This window comes from Lissotriton helveticus, chromosome 11 (assembly GCF_964261635.1).
Source record: "Lissotriton helveticus chromosome 11, aLisHel1.1, whole genome shotgun sequence".
NCBI classification, from domain to species: Eukaryota; Metazoa; Chordata; class Amphibia; order Caudata; family Salamandridae; genus Lissotriton; species Lissotriton helveticus.
Genome location: NC_136072.1, coordinates 169,242,025 through 169,264,099, shown reverse-complemented (window position 1 = coordinate 169,264,099; position 22,075 = coordinate 169,242,025). Strand labels below are relative to the sequence as shown.

General features: G+C 46.1%; 1 protein-coding gene across 1 annotated transcript in view; it reads left to right on the top strand.

The window, feature by feature from the left end:
* The first annotated feature begins 549 nt into the window (after positions 1-549).
* Positions 550-22,075, top strand: part of APOD (apolipoprotein D) — a 73,128-nt gene continuing 51,602 nt past the window's right edge. The window contains exon 1 of the mRNA XM_078665631.1: positions 550-702. Within this exon, the coding sequence (XP_078521757.1) occupies positions 574-702 (129 nt within the window). The 5' untranslated portion in view covers positions 550-573. The remainder of the gene's footprint in view (positions 703-22,075) is intronic.

Sequence of the window (22,075 nt, the reverse complement as noted above, 5' to 3'; positions counted from 1 at the left end):
CCGTCTTCTGTATTACAAGTGCATTATAGCCAGAGCCACTGGAATAATCCAAATATGCGGCTGCAGCATTTGTAGCATAGTTATGAATATGCCACACTTTTCCACATAATCCATAATCTGGTGCATAATCTACAGATTTCAACAAAAAACATGTTCTTTCTAGCTCAAAAAGATAAAACCTTACTATAGCGCTTGTAATACTGCAGACTGGATATACACTAAGTATACACAGAGTATTCCATTGACCACCTCTTATTAATTTGTTTTCGTTTGATTGATTTGCTAAAGATGTTTTCATAAACAGCTGATTGGTTACTGAAATATGTGTTGTTTAAAAAAACATTGAATAATGTTCTTGCTCTAAAATAAAGAATGTATAGGTGCAAAGAATTTCAATCACTGTTGCTGAGTTCCATACCATAAACTAAAGGTATTTTGCTGCTAAAAGGATTTTAAAATTAGTGCCAAGATGTGTTAGTGATATGTAAGCCAGCCTCCAGGTGCCATAGTGTCCTCATGCTAAATATTTTATTTCTTTACAGGCTTTATTTGTTGTCACGAAGGATTAAAAACATGTTGGAGTTATTTGTAGTGTTCCTCATCCTCTCTAGTGCTGAAGGTGGTCGACTCTTTAGCTTTGACAGAGTTACCTATGGTGATTGCACAGAGCCACCAGTCCAGGAGAACTTCAATATAAGCAAGGTCAGTTTACCTGTCTTAACAGTTTGCCGTTTGTGAAAAAACTCAGCACTTTTTTGTACTGCTTATGTAATGTAATGTAATGTAATGTAATGTGTATACTTGTAAAGCGCACTGTTGCCAGCCGGCGTCCTGGCGCTGTATACCGCTGGGGAACCCGTCCTGGCTTTCCCTGTGGGATGGTCCCTGCTGGGAATCCCCAAGGTGGAGCCAGGCATCCCCAGCGTTGATGGGGCCGTTGTGGAGATTAGGCAAGCTAATGCCCAGAGTTGCCGAGTGGGACCCCTGGTTAGAGTAAACACCGAGGCGAGAATTATCGAGTCCGCTGACCCTGGTCCACGACCCTGCCGTGTCGGGAATCGAACCCTGGTCCCGGGCCGACTTCTGCTTCCGGGTCTGCCGCCTCTAACCAGTGCTGCTTATGTACTACCAATTGGAGCAGACATGTTTTAAAAATATATTTTACCTTCACCCTTTAAAAACTATATAACCAAATGGGCCTTATTGTTGTTACGACTTCTTTTGTGCCACATGAGACTTATCATTAGCACCTGCTTCAAGGGGGGCAAGCTTTTGGTTTTCTATTGTTAGATTACATCACAAGACTGACTATAACGAGCAAGGGCAATAATACAGGTGTCCATAGTGCACCATCAGTGATGTGCTAACTATACTATCTGGGCAGCTGCATAATGGGCACTTATCCATATTAATCTAGTTTTAAGTTCTGCTGGAGCTATTGGGGTGCTAGTGTTTATTTAATACAGTTATATGTGTGTATGGTTTTTATTCATGAGGGCCGGATATTTGGCGTACCTCCAGTTGGTGATGGTGCATAAGTGAAGCTGCAAACCAGAGTATAGGAGTAATGGCATCTAGTAAAATTTACTTTATCCATTGTAAGCTGGCCTGCCAAGGGAACGATGGGTGGGGCAATAAGATAAAGTCATGCCTGTTAAGAATGAATGTGTCCAAAGCCATTTTATAAGAAAGAAAATTCGGTGAACTCTGGGAGGCGGGAAACATCACTTACAACGAAACTTTTACAACGCACTACCATTACAACGCGGTCATTACAACGCAAACCATTACAACGCATTGCGCTGGGGGGCGCTCTAGGATAGGGAATAGGTTAATTTACTATCCAATAACCTTCCCTAGTGTCCACACGGACTGGAGTTGGAATAGTAAATTAAACTATTCACTATCCAACACCCAAAAGCGCTATGCGTTGTAATGGTATGCGATGTAAAAACCACGTTGTAAAGGCATGCGATGTAAAAGCATGCGTTGTAACGTCATACATCCCTGGGAGGCTGTTTACCAAATGAGAGGCCAGATACTACTTCTCCTTTACATACTCTATCAGGTTAATTCACTATGACTGCCATGTTGCATTCATTTGTGATATAAACAGAGTGACATATCTCCTGCTGTGCTTACTCATCCCCAATATAAGTGGTTGCTTCTACTTTTTGATGATAGCTGAGCACATTGCTAGCCAAACATAGCTGCTATTTGGTAAGGTTGGGAGGCTTACTTTGCATTCTTCACTCATTCTTAGACTTATTTAGGCTCACTGTAATGCCATTGGGAACTTCTATGATGTTACTCCAGCTGATGTCCATCTATGATCAAACGAGGGTCAGTAGGGTTACTTGTTCCACTCCACTGTGTACTCCACCTGCCGCAGGATAGGCCATTGGTCGGGTGCGCCAGCATGTAAACATTTTAAAGTTTTTGGGTGTTTTGAAATATCCGGTCAGGTTTTTTGTCACATCATGCTATTTCCCCCACCTGCAGAAGGCATGGGCGCAAGAGCATCCAGTATCTCATCTTTAGGCCTGCATTGTTGTAGAACTTGGCTTCCCAAACATGATTGAAGGAATCATCCATTTGATATCTTGACAAAAGCAATATGATATAGAGAGCGAGGCATTCAAAGTGGGGACTAGAGGTGTCCGAATAGGTGTCTCAAGAGGTGCATGTAACACTTTGATGTGACAGATTCACGCATTGAAGAGAAACCACATGTTGATGGTGAATAACTGGATATCGCCCAACTCAACCTGAGAGGGTTTCTATAATGACAAAGCTAATTGACAAGTCTGTAGGCTAGGCAAGTTTGATTATGGCAGCTGAATTGTCGAATAGCACACCAAAGGCAGAATGCTGCCAACCCTTAACATTGACGTTGACAGTGGTGATAATAATGCACCCACACCACAATTGTGTTGTATACCTGATCAGTTCAGACCCTGTCGTCCTAGGTGTGTAGACAGAACCTAGTAAAACCTGATAGTTCAAACAAATTCAGAAAAGTACACCAATCGCACATCCATATTGGTTAGAGTTCCCCAAAAATAAAAGGTCTGAAACTTGTGATGACTTAGCTTCACATAGAGCTCTTTAATTCCTCACCCCCATCAAGGAAGTAGTTCGCATTTGCGCCATTATGTGTCAGTCATGAATCTGAAGAAAAAGTCTGGGTCCTTTGGCATTCTTTCTTTTGGTGACATAGGATAGTCTCTGAAATTATTGGGCTACTCAGTGGTGAATCACTCGGGTAGTGCACCTTCACATGTATATAAATATATATATATATATATATATATATATATATATATATATATATATATATATATATAAAAATATGCACCTGAGCATAGGATTGTATTTAAATGTTTACTCATCACAGCTTAAAATACCTGAATTTTAACATGTCCTTATGCTGGACTCTGTTTTATGTGTGATCTCAGATACTGAATTGTGCTCAAGGTTTGTCAAAATCAAGAAGTACAAGCGTCTCTCAATTTGTTTGTCCTAGTCTGTAATCTTTACAACAACTATATTTCCACCCTTGTTGCCCTTCTTGTTAACTCTTACTGCTTTATATTTTGATGCTCACTGTCAAGTAATCGGTCAGTGTCTCTGGTCAAAGGTATAAATGCATTACTAACCAGTGAGTCTGAAGTAAAGTAGGCAATGACTCGTGTCATGGAAAATCATGGAGGTAGGGTCTACTAAATCGCTTGGGTACAGAAGGGAATGGTTATAGACTACAGGGAAAAGTAAACAAGGAGAGGGCAACTGGACCACCATGGTGGGAAGGGGTGCAGGGGACCTTGCCTAAGTGGTTCAAATGGTCACTGCCCATGCAGAATTCTACAGAGGAACAAACAACTGGACAGGGCAGTATGTGGCTCCCAAAGTGTGAAAGAGGTTAGTGGATGCTTCCAGAGACCACTGTGGGGAGGGGGGGGGCGTTTTTTGGGGAAGACAGGTGTTGAGAACAAAAGAGGAAGAGGAAACCTCGAAATGCAGAGACAGGCGGGAGAAACTGCAAGAAGAGAGGGTAGAAGGGAATGTTAAGGGGAGAAAAGAGGATAATTAGGGTCAACGTGGAAGGGAAACATCGTTTACAACGCGGGGATTACAACGCGATGCTATTACATTGTGGTTTTGCTAGATGGCGCTCTAGGACAAGGAATAGTATAATTTACTATCCAACACCTTCCCTACTGTACGTAGACTGGAGTTGGAATAGTAAATTATACTACTCCTAAGTCCAGCGCCCTCCAACGCAAGTTGTTGTAACGACTTGCGTTGTAAAAACCGCTATGTAATGCACCGCAATGTAAATGTATGCGTTGTAACGTCATACATCCAGGTGGAGCAAGGGGGAGAATTATCTGTTTTTTTAATATAAAGTCCCAGACAAATTGTGGGCTCTCAATTAGATTTCAAAGGCAAAGTTGCTAATGGGGGGAAGTAAACAAAGATGTTGAGAAAAACTCTGTCTCTCATTTCAGTTGAGTCTGTAAACTGTTTTTGCAAAAAATAATAGTCTATGAATCACAGAAAATACTGACAAAGGGGTCTCCATACATTAGCAATGAAACTTAGATCCCCAAGAGAAGGAAAGATGCAAATATGTACTCTACTGCACGCACTGTTTCTAGTATCGAACAAATTACTAAATTCTCACAAAGTGTACAAGGCAGCGTCTAACTGAGCTCATGAGATTAGTAGATGCCCGTCAAAAGGAGCAAAAATGTAAACAAATTCAGCTGAGCAAGCAGCTTTGCAAACTTCATCTCTCAAGTGCCAAGGCACAGTGTGTCGTAGTCCCAGCGATGTGAAACTAAGGAGCTAGGTCCATACGGGGCAAGGGGTAGGCTGGACCCTATTATATCAAGCAAAACAACGAGATGTGCCCAGGGCTTTAAGTGGGATGAAAAAACTGGGGGGTCTCTCAAAGGGGCGTGGTCAGTGTAATTAGGGGCGTGGCTCTAAAACACTTATGGAAAATATCTGTGTTTAGGATAGTGTGCCGCACGAATTGTATTTTGCTGTTTCTGTCATTGCATCCAGATATGTGATACAACAAGTAACATCATACTTACAAGTAAGTACTATTGGCTTTGTCAATGGTTATTTGTTGCATTAGATAAATAAGCTGCAACTATGGATTGTTACATATAATATTGAAAAGGCTTGCAGTTAAAGCCCTGGTGACCCTACCACAATGTTGCTGCTTTTGCCACAATGTTGCTGCTCTTTCGTTTCAGAAAGAGAAGGGAAATCCAGAAAGAAAATGACTCTTTAAAGGAGTTCCCCTCCCCCACAGCGCTCACCTGGCATGACGTCATGCCCATGCCGTAACTTCGCCGCTACTGAGAAGTGAGGGCAGCGCACATCCATGTGCTTGCTGTCTCGAAACGGGTCTCTATCTGGCTCTTTTGCGCACTCGCACTTTTTTCCAGACTACAGTGACAGCAAACTGCAGTCCGGGAAAAAAACACAGACCACCTGTGCCAGGGTTCAAAACAGAGCCCGATAGAGACCCGTTTCGAGGCCCCCATAAAAAAACTGCCGGTGCTCAGACCCCTGGAGACCCGGCCCACTTAAAGCCCTGGATGTGCCTATACCCAACTTATTTTCAAAAAATTCTTCACATGAGGTTCAAACACACAATTATTTAATCTGATCCGGTATTTTTATTTATACCCATCTGGTTTATAGTATTTTTAAATCTTATATTTTATCTCTCAAGCAGAAGAGGAGAAACTATACATTTAGATACAATTACATTAATATACAATAATATTTACAAACATGTATATACATTTCAAAAATCTAAAATAACATACATCCAAAACACAAACATCGAACATTTCTGTTTTTCATTATGTTGAATCAATCCATATCCAAAGTAAAGGACAAAGTCAAAGAAAGGAGACAAATGAAGACAAATTTTAACTAGCAACTGCTAGTATGCACGATCAATGTTAATGCTTGCTCCGGCCGTGTCTCCTTTTCTTTTTAGCCCATTTTCCACCATAAAATAAGTATTTTTTTGCTTGACACTTTTTTTTGTGGTGATGGCCGTGCAGTCATACGTTGCACTGGGCGGCTCTATGCAGGTAATAAGCGGACTGGGTTAATTTTCCTGATTGCCCATGGCTCGCCTTCCACCTCCGCCCGTGGCCTTGGCAAATCCAGCGATTTCGAAAAGCCTTAAGATATTTTTCATTCAATTTAGACATGTCTTCTCTAAATAATTATCGTTCCGTTTTCTTCTTGTTAATTTTGACTTTCCCTCTTTCTGCTTTACGTTAGGAGCCCTCCTCCGACACTCCAAGCACAAACGCAGTCCTTTGTTTTATTTGTTGCTTTCACCCTCCCACCTTTCGAGCACAAATGCATTGGTTCCCTTCCCCCACCTTTTCCGAGTGCATCAAGTTAGGCAGCAAGAGGCCCGGGCACCCACTCCGCCTCAGATCACATTCAGGGTGCTCAGTTGCCCACTGGGTTGCTTACCGACGGATGTGGGTTCTAATCTCCTACAGCACAGACATCGCCATGGGGCATCAGCGAGCGTATCTAAAAACATTTATAACTGTTGCAAGTACAAATAGTACGCATGCAACGTTTCCCTTCTGTCGCTGTTTCTTTTTAATTTGGTCTTTCCCTCTTTCCGCTGCACGTTAGGAGCCCTCCACACGCAGCTTTGGGGTTCTCAGCACACATGTACATGCTGATGTGACGCTGCTACAGCTGTATTACACTACGTTCTCCTCACCCTCCACTCTTGGTAGAGCTGCGCCTTGTGTGTAACAAGTGGTGTGTGTGCATCACAGGCAGAGCAAACGCAAGTGACAGCGACTTTAATTAACGACCACCCTTAAGCAATCTCATCAGTAGCCATGCTTCCCCAGTCTTGGTGTCTGTGTGTATCGCTGTGAGTCACTGTGTCTGTTTTAATGTATCTGTCAGTGCGCACTGGCTTTTACTTATATTGTCTGCTGTGTGCTTAAAGTATATCTCTGTGTCGCTGGGTCCGTTTGCAGCGTCATTTCTCTGTCACTCACACTTACCTGTTTGCCCATGTGTTGTGCGTGTCTCCATGTGCCTCTGTTTCCTTTTCACGTCTAGAGAATGGTCTGTTTATTGTGTCTGTTTCCGTGAGTCGCACCTTCACGCTGATTACCTGTCTTCATCTGTGTGTGTGTGTTCAGCTCTTTGAGGATCTAGCTTGTGCGGTGGTGTGTCTGTCAACCCGTAAGCTCATCGGTTCATTCATGTGTGTGTCTTGGCGCGATCAACAAATCCAGACTTCTCTGCAGCAGCTTCGGCCTCACAGAATGAGCTGTGTTTACAGAATACACATCTGCAGGAATGAACACATCTCGGCAAGCACGCGCAACACCCTGTGATTCTGGGCAAATCACGTAATCTCCCCGCGCCTAATAAAAATGAATGTGCCTCTTGTAACATTACTGGTGCTATGTAAAGCGCTCTGATACTCTATACCTTTGAGTCAAGTTTGCGCTATATAAAACGCTAAAAAAAAAACAACCTTTCCATGAGACCTGTCCCGGTGTGTGCATTATCGTGCAGTTAAAGTATAGAAGATGCATGCACAGTACCATGGTTTTCTCTTGTCCATCTTCCCGTTTTGACATCCGTACCACCTTCTTCATTGCGCTTTATGCACTTTATGTACTTTCACCAGTGCAAAGATAATACGACTCCTCTTTCACAATGTGTGTGCTGGTGTTAGGATATGCCACACTGACATTCCAGGTCTATGTTACCCAGTGTGCACGTTGGAGTGTAGGTGCACGTCTCAGCGCACTTAGTATGGTTGCATACCGATATTTGCCCACTTGTGCTGCTGCATAGCAAAGATGTTTATGCTCATACATACGTTTCGTTTCAAAAAACTTTATTCGACTCAAATAAGAATCATAAAAGTCAAAACAATACATTTTAAAACATAATTTAGATTTCATTTCGAAAACCATTTAAGACTATACCACTGAATTGGTGGGATAAAAAAACGTTAGTTAATGTAATCACAGTTTAAGCAAATAGTCTTTCAATCAAATTACGTTTAGTCAATCGTAGTTTCCTAATACCTATAAAAAATCATAAACAATAAAATACATGGCCTACAAAGAAAATTGTGGGAGCAAATTTAACCATACCGTTTCCTAATCAAAAGTGACACCCGTATAAAATTTAAAATAGCACAACAAATATCAGGTGTGGACAAAGTTATCAAATGGTCATAACCTTCTTTGTAGTAGCATGGTACCTTTTCCTTAAGGATCGGCTTGATGAACCTGATTCTCGGATCCTTATATATGGGGCAGAAGAGAACAAAATGCATAGTGCTTTGGCTAACTCTGTTGTTACAAGGACACGGGGGCAGTCTCTCACACCAACTCCCTTGTTTAGGAAACGCAAAAAGAAAGTGCAGAATGTGTAACCTAAACCGTGTCAAATAGAATCGCCATTGCACATGATTTGTGAAGGTTAAATAAAACTGATGCTGCAAAGTAACCTTAAAAGCATTAGGGCTAACCAGAAAATGCACAAGTGGGGATTTCCAATAACTTGTCTTGATAACAGATTTAATATCTCCCCGAATATTTTCGGGGTTATCAAAAATCTCACCCAGGCCTATTTTGTGAAGTTTTATATTAACATAGTGTAACCACGGGATCTTATTCATATTTGTCAATTTTAAACAATCCCGAAGGATATCTCTGGACAGTTGAAGGTCCTCTGACAGCCATATTTTACCCCATAATAATAAGGGGGAAAGGTGAATAATGTCACTCACATAGTTCAGACCTATCTCCTCGTGTGCAAATTTGTTTGAAGTACTTGATGGAATAGCCAATACACGCTTTAAAAATTTGTTCTCCATGATTTGTATTGCATCAGGGCTCTCAATTCCCCAAACCCCTGCCCCATAGGTGGCTACCGACAAACATTTTGCTTTGTACAAGGTTTTTAAATGTTCAACAGGTTTTTGACCCAACTTCCCGCAAAAACGGAAAAGACCTTCAACAGCGCGACTAGCACCCTGAACCCGAGTCTTCATTAACGGGGCCCAGCTTAGTTTGTTATTGAAAAGGTTTCCCAAGTAGGTAAAATTTTCAACCTTTTCAATGATAGCATTATTTACTACAAACTTTCTGGATTTTGTGCCCTTTGGGCCACAGACCATGGCAAATGATTTGGTAAAATTAACCTTCAGGTCTAGGTCCAACATAAAATTATGAAAGGCATCGAGACAATGCTGCATACTGTTGCCTGTAAGTGTCATTAGTACCGTGTCATCGGCATATGAAAGCATCGGTATGCTCCTACCATTGACCTTGGGAAAATCATGGCAGTGATCCATCAGATATTTTTCCAGCCCATTAGTATAAACTAAAAACAAAAAGGGAGCTAAAATACATCCCTGACGGACGCCCTCAGTCGAGGGAATGGATTTAGTTTTTTCTCCCCCTGGCCCAAATCTAATGGCTACAGTGGTTGCTTCATGAAGTCTACGGAGCAAGTGAACCAGAGGTTCTTCAAAACCCATAGCCTCCATCATTTTCCACAGCTTGCTTCGACAAACAGTGTCGAATGCACTTGAGAGATCCATGAAGGCAAGATGGATGGAAGAGTTCATTGCCTTCATGTATTTCCCTATAATCAAAGCCAGGTTTAGGCACTGTTCTACGGTGCCTTTTCCTTTTCTGAACCCATATTGGGAATCCACAATAAGGCCCACCGAGTCTGCCCATGTTTCTAGTCTAGCTAATATGACCCTGCCCAATATTTTACATGACGCATCAATGAGTGAAATAGGGCGATAGCACCGGGGGTCAGATCTATTGCCTTTCTTAAAAAACGGCACCACTACTGCCTCCTTCCATGACGTTGGAATACGCCAAATGACAACAGCTCTAAATACATTTAACAAAAGTGGAGCCCAAATCTTAATGTTGTGTTTAAAAAAGTCCAGTGGGACTAGATCAGGACCGGGGGCTTTTAGTGATATACCCTTAGACAGGGCATCTTCCACTTCTTGCACGGAAAACGATAAACTCAGGGACATGGAGGATTCAGAGACCACAAAATCCCCGGGGTCTCCTATTAGGGGTTCATTAAATAAAATTCCATGAGGATTAAAAATATCCCCAAAATGTGATTCCCATGTTTCACATGCAATCTGCATCACAATATCGTCCTTACTATTATTTATGAAAAGTGGACGATTTATTACTTCCCAGAAAAGCCTATTATCCTTTAATTCTGAGGCCTTTTCTAAATCTTCCCAAGCTCTATTTTTTAATTCCATCTTCCTTATTCTAATGGCTTCTTTATAGGCCAATCTAGACGCCCTAACTAAATCTATATCCCTTGTTTTTTTTTTCAAAACTGTATTTATTAGAAGTTCAAGCAATCAAGTGTACAGCTCTCCAAGAGCAGGAGAGCACGTCAATATGCAAATTACAGCAGAATATACGTATGGCTCAAACCTATGACTAACCCCTACCCGCCCCATTATCCCCCCCACAACTGCAACGGTCCCAACTACCCACCCCTTATCCCACCCCAACCCGATGCACGTGATCACAATCAGCTGCAGTATACAAGAGGAAACATACTAAGTGTCTTGGAACTTTCCAGGCCCCGAGGTCTCAATCATCGGACAGATCATCATTCGTTTCAGCGGGAGGATCCAATGTCAGGTCTCTGTAGTCCGCCCACCGCTTCCAGATCCTGTAATGTTTCCGAGGGCAGCCCCTGGCTTCAAACACTGGCTTTTCCAGCCCCATGAGGAAGTCTAAGCCCGCCTTCCAAGCGTTAAGCGGGGGGCGCGGTCACTCTTCCAGGCCCTCGCCAGATCCCTCTTGGCCACAACAAGGCCTAACAGAAGGAGATGGCGCTTATAGATGTTACCACCCACTTGATCCAGGATATGAAGAAGACCCAACCTAGGTGTACGAGGTAGCTCCCATCCCAGCACCTCCGACAGGCAGTCCCACACTCCACCCCAGAACCGGACCAGGCCCACACACGACCACACAGTGTGCACCAATGTGCCTCTCTCAGCCCCACAGCGCAAGCAATCAGGGGAAGCAATCAGGCCCGCCCTCCACAGTCTCTCTCTAGTGTAATAGGCCCGATGTAAATATTTATATTGTATGAATCGCAGCCGCACTGCTATAGCTGTGCCCCTATATCCCTTGGTTTTTGATTTAATGCCACTTTCAGGGATCTGTTTGTTGCCGAGCATGCGGCATCAAACCATCTGGGCCCTAACCTTCCATTTTTCCCCATTGGTTTTGTGAGCCGTTCGGCTACATGCCCACATAATAACTCAAAGTTCCCTATAACTTTTTCTGGGTTGGCTGTTGATGATAAACAAGCATCATATTCTGTGCTATATCCATTTATTATTTCGTGCTCAAGACCTGCTGCGTCTATTTTGCCCCACTTAAGAGTGATACCTTGATTTCTGTTAAACTTTATAGGTTGTACCCAAACGGAATGTTTGGGTTTAACAGGACACAGGAGGGATAGGATCAAAGGGTTATGGTCACTGGCGGCATTTGCAATCACCTCCAGTTTGTCCACATAATGAGCGTACCCACTGGAAATAATTGCAAAATCAATGAAACTCGTTGAACCTCTACTTCCCTGAAAAGTTGGTATTGGAGCCAAATCTGGGCCAACCCAGGGTTCTACTATGAATAAATCATTTAAAATAATGATATTATTTAAGGCGTCCCCCTGGGGTGTATGTTTAAAGTGAGCCAAAGGAAAATCATGAGAATCTCTCAGACCACACACCTTCGAGTCCCCATGGGTGCATAATGAACAGTTAAAATCGCCCACCCAGATGACAAAGAGTAGGGGATGCTCGAGGCGTGCCCTGGCTATGGCTTTCTCCAACTTCAACATAACGGTTATCTCGCTGCTATCAAAGATGTTATAGTACCAATTAATTAATAACAGTGGTTCAGGGAACAAGTTCACCAACATCGACACTTGAAACCATACTGTGTCGACTACCTTAGTGATTACAAGTTTACACAGTTTTAGTGAAGTTGCAGTCAACAGACCACCCTTAGCCCTACCCGCCTGTGAAGGTACCGCTAGTGTGTTAAGGGCACAGAAGCCTTCAATGTTCTGAGTAGAACGGCTCCATGTTTCCTGGAAACACAAAATGTCACAGATACCCACAAAATCTAACCATGCCTCATCCTCCAGTTTTGAGGCAAGCCCAGCAACGTTCCAAGAAATTAGGCTAGTCCTTGATTCACTTTGGTCCTTTCTGACTGACACAGGTAATATTTCCGAGTTTTGTACTAGGATAGTTGGACTTAGTACGCTTTCAGTGTTAATGCCAACCTGAGGGGCTTGGGAGTTAGAAGCACGACCGTCACCCATGGGAACATTCTCCCATAAGTTATCGTTACGACTTTCTCCCTTCTCCCTCTGGCTGTGCTCTTCTACTATCAGGACATTACCATTAGAATTTTGTGATGGTCAGTCTTGCTCATCCATGCCCACTAGTGGATCAAAACGGTTTCTCAAAGGAATATTATTCGGGAACCACCCCACCACTTCCTGTGGGCAACCGAGCATGTTGGTATTAGGTGCCCCTTGCCACCAATTATGCTGATTATACCTATCGGGCCTGTTTGTTGTCCGTCTGGTATTATGGACAGTAGTCCATGGATCTTCCTTAGCATAATGATTTCTTGGGGGATAAAAGAAAGTAAGGGCTCTCAGGACTATTGTGGGATTGACTTCATACGAAGGCAATGCACATAAGTGCTGTGCTGTGTGAGGATCAGCAAAGGTAACCACTATACAGTCGCCTACTAGTGACTTAGGTGTAGGACCTATCCACGGCACTCTTCTAACCATTAATACACTGCTTCTTTGCTGAGCAGGAAGCTGTGCATTAGAATTGAGCCAATAAATGACTTTATTTTTCAAAGAGTGGTGGTTCTCCTGAGAGTGTTGATCCAACTCGGGAACTCCAGCTAATATGATAACATAGGGCCCAGCTTCAGGTGGAAGGTCAATAAAACCTCCACGGAAGTTAGGGCGATTAGATGGCCGCTGAAAATTTTGGGCTTGCCTTATGGTGTTTTGCCTTATAGGGTTTTGTGTATTAGCTCGTGGATTTAAGTTCTGCTTAAGGGCCGGGTTTGGCAAAGGACATATATTTGGAGCGACGGAAATAGGGGTTGAAACAGTCTGATTTACAATAGTAGTAGTACGTGGCTTTGGTATAGGTTTAACCATTGGTACGGGCGTAGCTATATTATGTGATATTTGTACGGGTAATGGTGAGGGTGTTGATTCTTTTACCTGAAGAGGTGATTCAGTCCCACGAGAGATTTTTGCGTCCATATCCTTCAGGCTTAGAGTGGCCAGGGTTACTATTGTCCTGTCCATTTCCAACAAGTTGTTCTCTATACGAGAAAGCCTCAGTTCTAAAGGGGTTAGTAGTTGTTTTAACGTGGCCCAAACCATTTTCAAAAAATCTTCATCTTCCCCTCTATCGATCGATGTTCCACATACCTGCCCCACATGATCATCTGTTCTATTCAACTCTGGGGAGGCAACCATAATACCCATATCCACTGAGCCATTTAAATCCACAGTGGCTGTCCCACCCAAATTACCTGTATTAGTTGTCGTACTAGCATCCTTTGGCCCCAGAGATACTAATGCCCTTCTACTATTGAAAAATTGCGATCTAGCAATTTTTGCTTTTTTCCGTGCATGTATCGCCTTAGCGATACATTTTTTTTTAAGGATTGCTGCTTTTCTGGCCCTAACAGACTTTGTGGGTTGATAAATTTTAGGGGAATACAAAGTACCTGGCGTGCAAGTTAGTGTAACAGAGTCCTTAATTTGTTCCGACAAAGTGGGTATGGGGATAAAAGAGGATGTTGGAGAGGTGATGGGAGGGGTTGGGTGGATATCCGCCATAACCAGCAAAGGCTGAGGACCTGCTATATGCTCTGGGGTACGTGCCGAAGCAATATTCCCCAGAGAGGATTTTCTGGTACTAGCTAGGTGCACAGATAGTCTTCGTGCAGCTTCAAGATCCAATGAGACCCTGTGCTGCATTTTGTGTATTTCCTCATCTATGGCTAAATTAGTTTTAACTAAAAAATCATCCAGTGTTCGGTTGGAATTACTGGCAGCCATAAGGGTTTTACTCCGACTGCCCCGTGAGCACATTGTACAGAATAGTTAAAACCCAATAAATAATTAAATATGTGAATATAAAACTAGTAAAACTGTACAACGCACCAACCAAGGGGCGTGGCCCAGCCCAGTCCTCTTTGTCCTCGAACGGCCTCAAACGGCCCAGTCTTTGCCCTGTCTTCGCCCGGGCTGCGTCCCGCGCTGCGGGAGTGCTAAGTCTATAAATAGGAGGTCGAGTACAAACAAGGGGGCGTGGCAGCAGGGAGAGCGGACCGGAAGTTGGGAAATGGTCTTGCAGGGACTCCTGGGCAATGGAGTCCCCTGCACGCTCGCAGCCCCGCTGACCGCACTCACCCGGTAGCCCGCAGTCCTTCAGCAATGTTCCGGTGTCCCAGGCGGCGAGTTCTAGGTATGGGCTCCTGGAAATACTGGTGGTTTGCAGGGTCAGTAGCAAAAGTGCCTCCGTGTGCAGTAGAGCGTCCCGCTGATGGAAAGGTGGAAGAGGTTTTTAAAGACCGCTGGGAGCGGGGGGCGGCAGCAGGGAGAGCGGACCGGAAGTTGGGAAATGGTCTTGCAGGGACTCCTGGGCAATGGAGTCCCCTGCACGCTCGCAGCCCCGCTGACCGCACTCACCCGGTAGCCCGCAGTCCTTCAGCAATGTTCCGGTGTCCCAGGCGGCGAGTTCTAGGTATGGGCTCCTGGAAATACTGGTGGTTTGCAGGGTCAGTAGCAAAAGTGCCTCCGTGTGCAGTAGAGCGTCCCGCTGATGGAAAGGTGGAAGAGGTTTTTAAAGACCGCTGGGAGCGGGGGGCGGCAGCAGGGAGAGCGGACCGGAAGTTGGGAAATGGTCTTGCAGGGACTCCTGGGCAATGGAGTCCCCTGCACGCTCGCAGCCCCGCTGACCGCACTCACCCGGTAGCCCGCAGTCCTTCAGCAATGTTCCGGTGTCCCAGGCGGCGAAGCGGCACCCGCGAAGCGGGTGCGGCGAGTTCTAGGTATGGGCTCTAGGTATGGGTTCTAGGTATGGGCTCCTGGAAATACTGGTGGTTTGCAGGGTCAGTAGCAAAAGTGCCTCCGTGTGCAGTAGAGCTCATACATACATTGTAATCTGATCCCATCCTAGCCGTGCATTTTATTTAACTGACTTACTTTTGTTTTTTGTAAAATGAATAGTTATAATTCAACCAAATGTTAACTTTATAGCTTTAGGTAATTTACATGTTTAGTTTTGTACTTTTTTACATGTAAAAAGTTTTAGCATTAAAAATTAGAAACAGAGGAGGAGCTTGGCGGGCATCCGTGATGGCCGCGTGAGCACAGCGCTCTCCGGACCCCCGCCACTCCCGGCATGATATCCTGAACATATCCTGATTCTTCACGAGGATTAATGTAGAGGACGCTGGGCTGATCTTCCTGTGATTTTTGGAATTTGATTTGGACCCGGGGCGCCGAAGATATGGCGATTTGAACTTTCGGGGTCCGCCCTTGGGGTGTGCCCGGGACTGGGTGAGGTTCTCTGGCCGACTCGGAGTTGAACAACAACGGCAGGGGGATTGGACTTGTGGGTCCCCCTCTTAAGTTTCGGTTTCGATTCTGCCTCAGACTGAGACATCTGGCAGGGGAGTCTGGCCTGGGCTGGGTCCGGCACACGGTACGGCTGTCGGGCCTTTGGCTGGCTTATTCTCCTTTCAAGCTGGTCCTCTCCTAGTGGTACCCTTGCAGCGGCCTTCTGGTCCCGACGCCCTACTTTCCTGTGGCCATTTCCATCGGGTCGAGTGAGTCTCCTGGTGGCGCGGTTTCTGACATGGCGGGCAGAGGGGACCGAGAGACACGAAAGACCAAGACGCCCCTGCGTGGGGGCCCGGTCCAGTCTAACGTTATGGACCGTTACACCCATGCGAAGGGGTCCCCCGGAGCCGCCCTGCCTGGCCCAAGTGCGGTTTATCACATCGTGGACGCATCAACGGAACCGTCCTTGCAGGACATCATGGGCGCCATTTCTGGCATAAAGGAAACGTTGGGTCAACAATATGAAGCTTTGGCCCACAAAATCGACACCGTGGCCATTGATGTGAACTTGATTCGGGCCGACCTATCTAAAACCAATGAGAAGGTGAAGTCATTGGATCTCAAGTCATCCAGCCTCACGGCAGACGTCTCGGAAATACAGACAGAGATTGGCAATCTCCGTAGGGTGAACGATTTCATGACCCGGCGCTTGGAGGACTTTGAGAACAGGGCACGTCGCTGTAATGTGCGTGTGGTCGGCGTTCCGGAGAATCCAGAACGCACTCTGTTGATCTCCTGGTTGAGGACCTGATCCAGAACTACCTCTCTCCGTCTGGGCTGAGTAAGTTCTTCGCAGTGGAGCGTGCCCATCGTGTTCCGGGAGGCCAGGGTAAGCCTGGCGCCCCGCCGAGGCCTATTGTTGCGAAACTCTTCCACTATAGGGATCGGGACGCTATCCTGCAGGCATCACGTGTGAAGGGCCCGGTGGCCTTTGAGAATGCCACGGTGAACTTTTATCCGGACTTTTCTCAACTGGTGCAGAAACAGCGTATGGGATTCCGTGGAGTCAAGAAGCGTCTCCGGGACATGGGACTGCGCTACGCTATGCTTTTTCCGACCAGGCTGCGAGTTGAGTACAATGAACGAACCTTTTTCTTTGATCGGCCTGATTCTGTGAATGACTGGCTGGACTCCCTGCCGGACCGACCTCCTGCGGCTGAGTCCGCCGCCCACCCGGGTGGTGCTGAGGGTGGTGTAGAGAGCTGAACTGTTTGTTTCTGCCCGGGTCCTCGTGTCAAGTAACTTCTTCTGGGATTCTATGCCCAAGTGCCTCTGCTGTCTGAGTGATATCTTTGTTATTTTTCTTGTTGAGGTGGCGGGTGGGTCAGAGCCCTTCCTCCTCCGGGGTCTTTTTGTAGAATGGGGGTTCTTGGGCGACAGGCACACTGCATGTTGGGGTGGCTTTTTAGCTTCTTGCAGGGTGGGGGGTGTTTTCTTGATTGTTGGGGGGTGGGTGGATGGGAAGTTTGATGTTTGTGTGTTGTGTTCTCAAGGCGATTCTATCTTGCTAATGATGTTTTTGATGTCATGCTCATTGGAGGGGGGTTGCGGCGTTACTTTATGGGATGGGGGGTAGCGGGTTGAGGTTTATTTCGTGGAATGTTAATGGTCTGGGGGATCGTGTTAAGCGGGGTGTGGTGTTGCGATGTATACGACGTTTGTCTCCAGATATTGTTTTTCTGCAGGAGACTCACTTGGTAGGCAATACATGTCGTGCAATGAATAGGTGGGGCTATCGCCTCGCCGCACATTCGGGGTTTACCACGGGTTCCAGGGGGGTGGGTATCCTTGTTCGGGCTTCCCTCCCCCTAGCTATTGATGATGTGATCCTTGATGATCGGGGGCGATACGCCGTCCTCGTGGGTCGCTATGAGGGTCGAACCCTTTCCTTGTTTGCCGTTTATGTGCCTCCCGGTCTACAGACCTCTACCTTTTCCGATTTGGGCCGTGTGTTGTTGAACCTCCCTGATAGTACTCTCTTCATAGCAGGTGACTTTAATTCTGTGCTCTCCGGTCTACATGATCATCACCCCCCTAGGGACACCCCTTTGTCCCAACAGTGGCTGGGTGGGTTTCTGGATACGTTCGGCTTGGTGGATTGCTGGAGACTTATGCATCCTACTCAGCTTCAATACACTTTCCACTCTGGGGACCATGGGAGTCTGTCTAGACTGGATTATTTCCTGATGCCTGCGGCGCAGTCGCCAGCGGTTCGTGAGATTAGGCACCTTCCCCGGGGCATCTCCGATCATTCCCCGCTCTGGCTTTGTTTTGAGGTGGGGGTGGAGGCGGCGGGCCGGGTGGCTCCTATCAACCCATGGTACCTCACCTCCCCCGAGACCCGCAATCTCTTGATTAAGTCTTTGGACAATTATTTTTTGGACAACGAGGGTTCCGTCTCCTCTGCTGTATCCCTGTGGGAGGCCTTTAAGACAGTGATTCGCGGGCAGGCCCTCGCCCTTATTGCCGAATCCAAGAAGGCGAGGAATCGGGAGGTGGTAGACCTTGAGAGGGAGATTGCTGAGATAGAGGCTGACCTAGAATCGAACGTTACATCTGATAAACTCCACGCCCTGGGTCTGAAGCAATTTGCTTATAAGTCTTTGGTCACAGATGCGGCTAAACTGATGTTTCGGGAGCAACAGGGTCGTTTGTATGATGTGGGGGACAAAGCGGGTAAATTACTGGCATGGTTGGATAAGACGGAGAGGGCGAATCGTGTGGTGCCTGTGATTCAGACTTCGAGTGGCGTGGGAGTGACAGACCAGGTTGAAATAGTTGAATGTTTTGCGGATTATTTTCGTGCGGTTTATACCCCTGTGTCTGAACGGGATGTTGATGACTCTCGCCTTTTGTTGCGTGATATAGCTCTGCCCAGTGTCTCCGATTTAGACCGAGTCTCTTTGGAGTCCCCTTTTACTACGGACGAGATAGCGACGGCCATTCGCTCACTCCGTTCGGGCAAGGCTTTGGGCCCGAATGGATTGCCAATTGAATTGTACAAGCTACGTCCTGACAAGGTGGCACCCTATCTTCGTGCCATGTTTTTGGAATCCCGCGAACAGGGTATTCTCCCATATGATCAGCGTTTGGCTACGATAGTTGTTATTCCCAAAGAAGGTAAACCTCGGGACCTTTGTTCGTCTTACAGGCCCATTTCCCTTTTGAATGTTGAACCCAAGGTCCTGGCTAAGCTCCTGGCAACCCGCCTCTTGACGGTCATTAGTGGCTTGGTTCATCCGGATCAGTCCGGATTTATCCCACATCGCAACACGGCTCTCAATCTACGCCGTCTCCACGGAGCTGTTGCGAGGGCGGGGCTACTGACGGAGCCGGCCATTTTGGCTTCGCTGGACGCCTCGATGGCCTTTGACACGGTAGAGTGGCCCTATCTTTGGGCAGCTCTTGAGAAATTCGGTTTTGGGCCTGAGTTTATTGGTTGGGTGAAGTTGTTATACGCCGAACCCTTGGCACAGGTAGTAGTAAACGGTCGAGTTTCTGTCCCCTTCTGTCTTGGTAGGGGGACCCGTCAGGGGTGCCCCCTGTCTCCGTTGCTTTTCGCGCTTGCTCTGGAACCGTTGGCTGCGTGGCTTCGATGGGAACCTTCACTCAAAGGGATCCGTTGGTCACCGGATTTTGAAGACCGCGTCTCGCTCTACGCGGATGACATTCTTCTGTATCTTACTTCCCTGCGTAAATCTTTAAATGTCCTATTCGACGTTCTTACTTCGTTTGGTGCTAACTCGGGTCTGGTTATTAATTGGGCTAAGTCCTGTGTATATGTTCTCTCGGGTGTTTTGCCCCCATTACCGGACAGGTTTCCTATCCAGGTTGTCCACTCTGGCTTCAAATATTTGGGGATTTTTATCACGCTGGACTCCTCACTCCGGTTCGAGCGTAACCTCCTTCCCCCGCTTCTTAGACTGCGACTGGATGTGGCCCGTTGGCGTAAGCTACCCCTGTCTCCTCTGGGCAGGGCTGCCCTTTTTAAAATGATGTCTTTGCCGCGATTCCTATACGCGCTTCAAAATTCTTATGACGACATTCCCGCTACCTATTTCCGGGAGATCGAGAGTCTTCAAAGGCAACTGATCTGGGACGGGAGTCCACGTATCGCCCTTGCGAAACTTACTATCCCTTGGTATGACGGGGGCATGGCGCTCCCCGATATCAAGAGATATTATTGGGCTGCCCAGCTGTCTGCCATTAACCACGTAATGTATTCCCCGGGTCGAGATCCGGCCTTTGAGATGGATAGACTCCAGCTGCCGGGAGGGGATTTTAATAGAGCGCTTTATTCCAGATCGGCCGGGCGCCATCTTGTGGGCCCGTCCAGGATCGCAGTCAATGTGTGGCGCGCCGCGAATGTGAGTTTGGGATGGGAGAACCGACTGACAATGGCGACCCCGCTTTATGCTTCTGAACGTTTGGGGTGTCTCTGGTCTACTAAGGGCTTTGACCGCTGGGATATGATTGGGATATGTAAAGTGGGTGACGTCTGTGTGCAGGGTAGAGTGAAGTCTTTCCAGGCCCTTAAGGCAGAATATGACTTGAGTGATAGAGAGTTTTTTCGGTATTTGCAGGTCCGGCATGCCCTGGCCTCAGTTCTGACTCCTGATGTGACCCTGCCCGAGTCCTCTCCCCTTGAGGATCGTATACTGGATGGACACCTGCCCGATAGCACTATCTCCCTTATCTACAAGAAACTTATTAATAATCGCGCTGACTTATTGGTCCGCCTTCGGGAGGTTTGGGTCGATGACGGATTGGACTTGGATGACGAGGATTGGCAGTCGGCACTCTCTTCTCCGAAAGAGGTCGCCATCCCCGCCCGTCTCCGTTTGGTTCAACTTAAGATCCTCCACCGGGTGTATGTAACTGGTCCGCGTCTGGTTGTGATGGGTTTTTCCCCGGATGGTTTATGTAAGCGTGGTTGTGGGATGAGTGGCACATTTCTGCATATTCTTTGGGAGTGCCCAGTGGTAGCAGCCTACTGGATTGATGTGCTTGTGGTGATGACTGTTGTGACTGGTATTACCCTGCGGCCTGAGGCCCGACGATGCCTGTTGAACGTGTGGGAACCCACCGACTATTCTGTGGCCCAGACCAGATGGGCGACCTTGGGATACATGGTCGCGAAGCGGGACATTGCGCAACTTTGGGGCGCATCCAGACCTCCCGAAGTTTCGGTGTGGGAGGATAACATGGACTGGTCCATGTTCCGAGAGAAGACCGTCTATGTGGCTAGGGGCAGACCCAGGGCGTGGACGAAGATTTGGGGTCAGTGGAATGCATATCGTGGAGATATTTGTGCCCCTCCCCTGGTTGACGCTCCAGATGTGACCCTATCTCCCTAGGCTGACGTTCCCGAAAATTTTTCATATGGTTTTAGGATTTTCCTGCCCTCCCCGCTGGCCCCCCCCCCCCCCGGCCATGCCGAGTTTCATTGCTTTGCTTTTGTCTTCCTGATTAGTTGCTTTCCCCTCCGCCTCCTGGGCTGACTTGATTACTGTGCATTCGCCTTGTTTTAAAGTTTGTTGTTTTTATGATTATTATAAAAATGGTCAAGTCCTGTCCTATGCTTCGAGCAATAATTGGTACCTTCCTTGTGCCCGGCCACCGGAATGATCGTTCGCTACTTATGTTGTGCGTTGCTACTAGCGGCCAGCCCATGTGGTTGTAGGCCCATCTCTGTAACTCTTATTTTATTGCTCAATAAAAGTTTTTAATTAAAAAATAAATAAATAAATAAATAAAATTAGAAACAACATTAGGTCACTATCCTTTATTTATAACATTTTACACAAAATTGTAAGTTTGCACATCAAATACATGTAAACAAGGACAAAACTAAACATGTAACTTTACTAATGCTATAAATTTAACATTTGGTAGATTTATAACTATTCACTTTACAAAAAACAAAATTAATACTTTTATAATTTGAAAAAATATAAACGAAAAAAAAAGTTTTACATTTGCAACACCAAAAGGTCAAACTCTTCTATTGCAAGACCTATTGCATTTTCAATGCTTGTTATTATTGGACGCGACCTTAATTAATCACTTGAGTGTGCTAGAAACTCGTTTTGTATTCCGGACAAAATCCGGGGCCGAACTGGCAAGAAAAAGAGAGGTTGGTTCAAATTATTACCCTTTGTGCGGGGGCCTAAATACTTTAAACACAATCTCTCGCATATCTTAGTTAAAAGCGTACCTGGATCTCATTGTTTTGCGTAGTCCCAGCGATGGGCACATGCGGAAGGCTAAATTAACA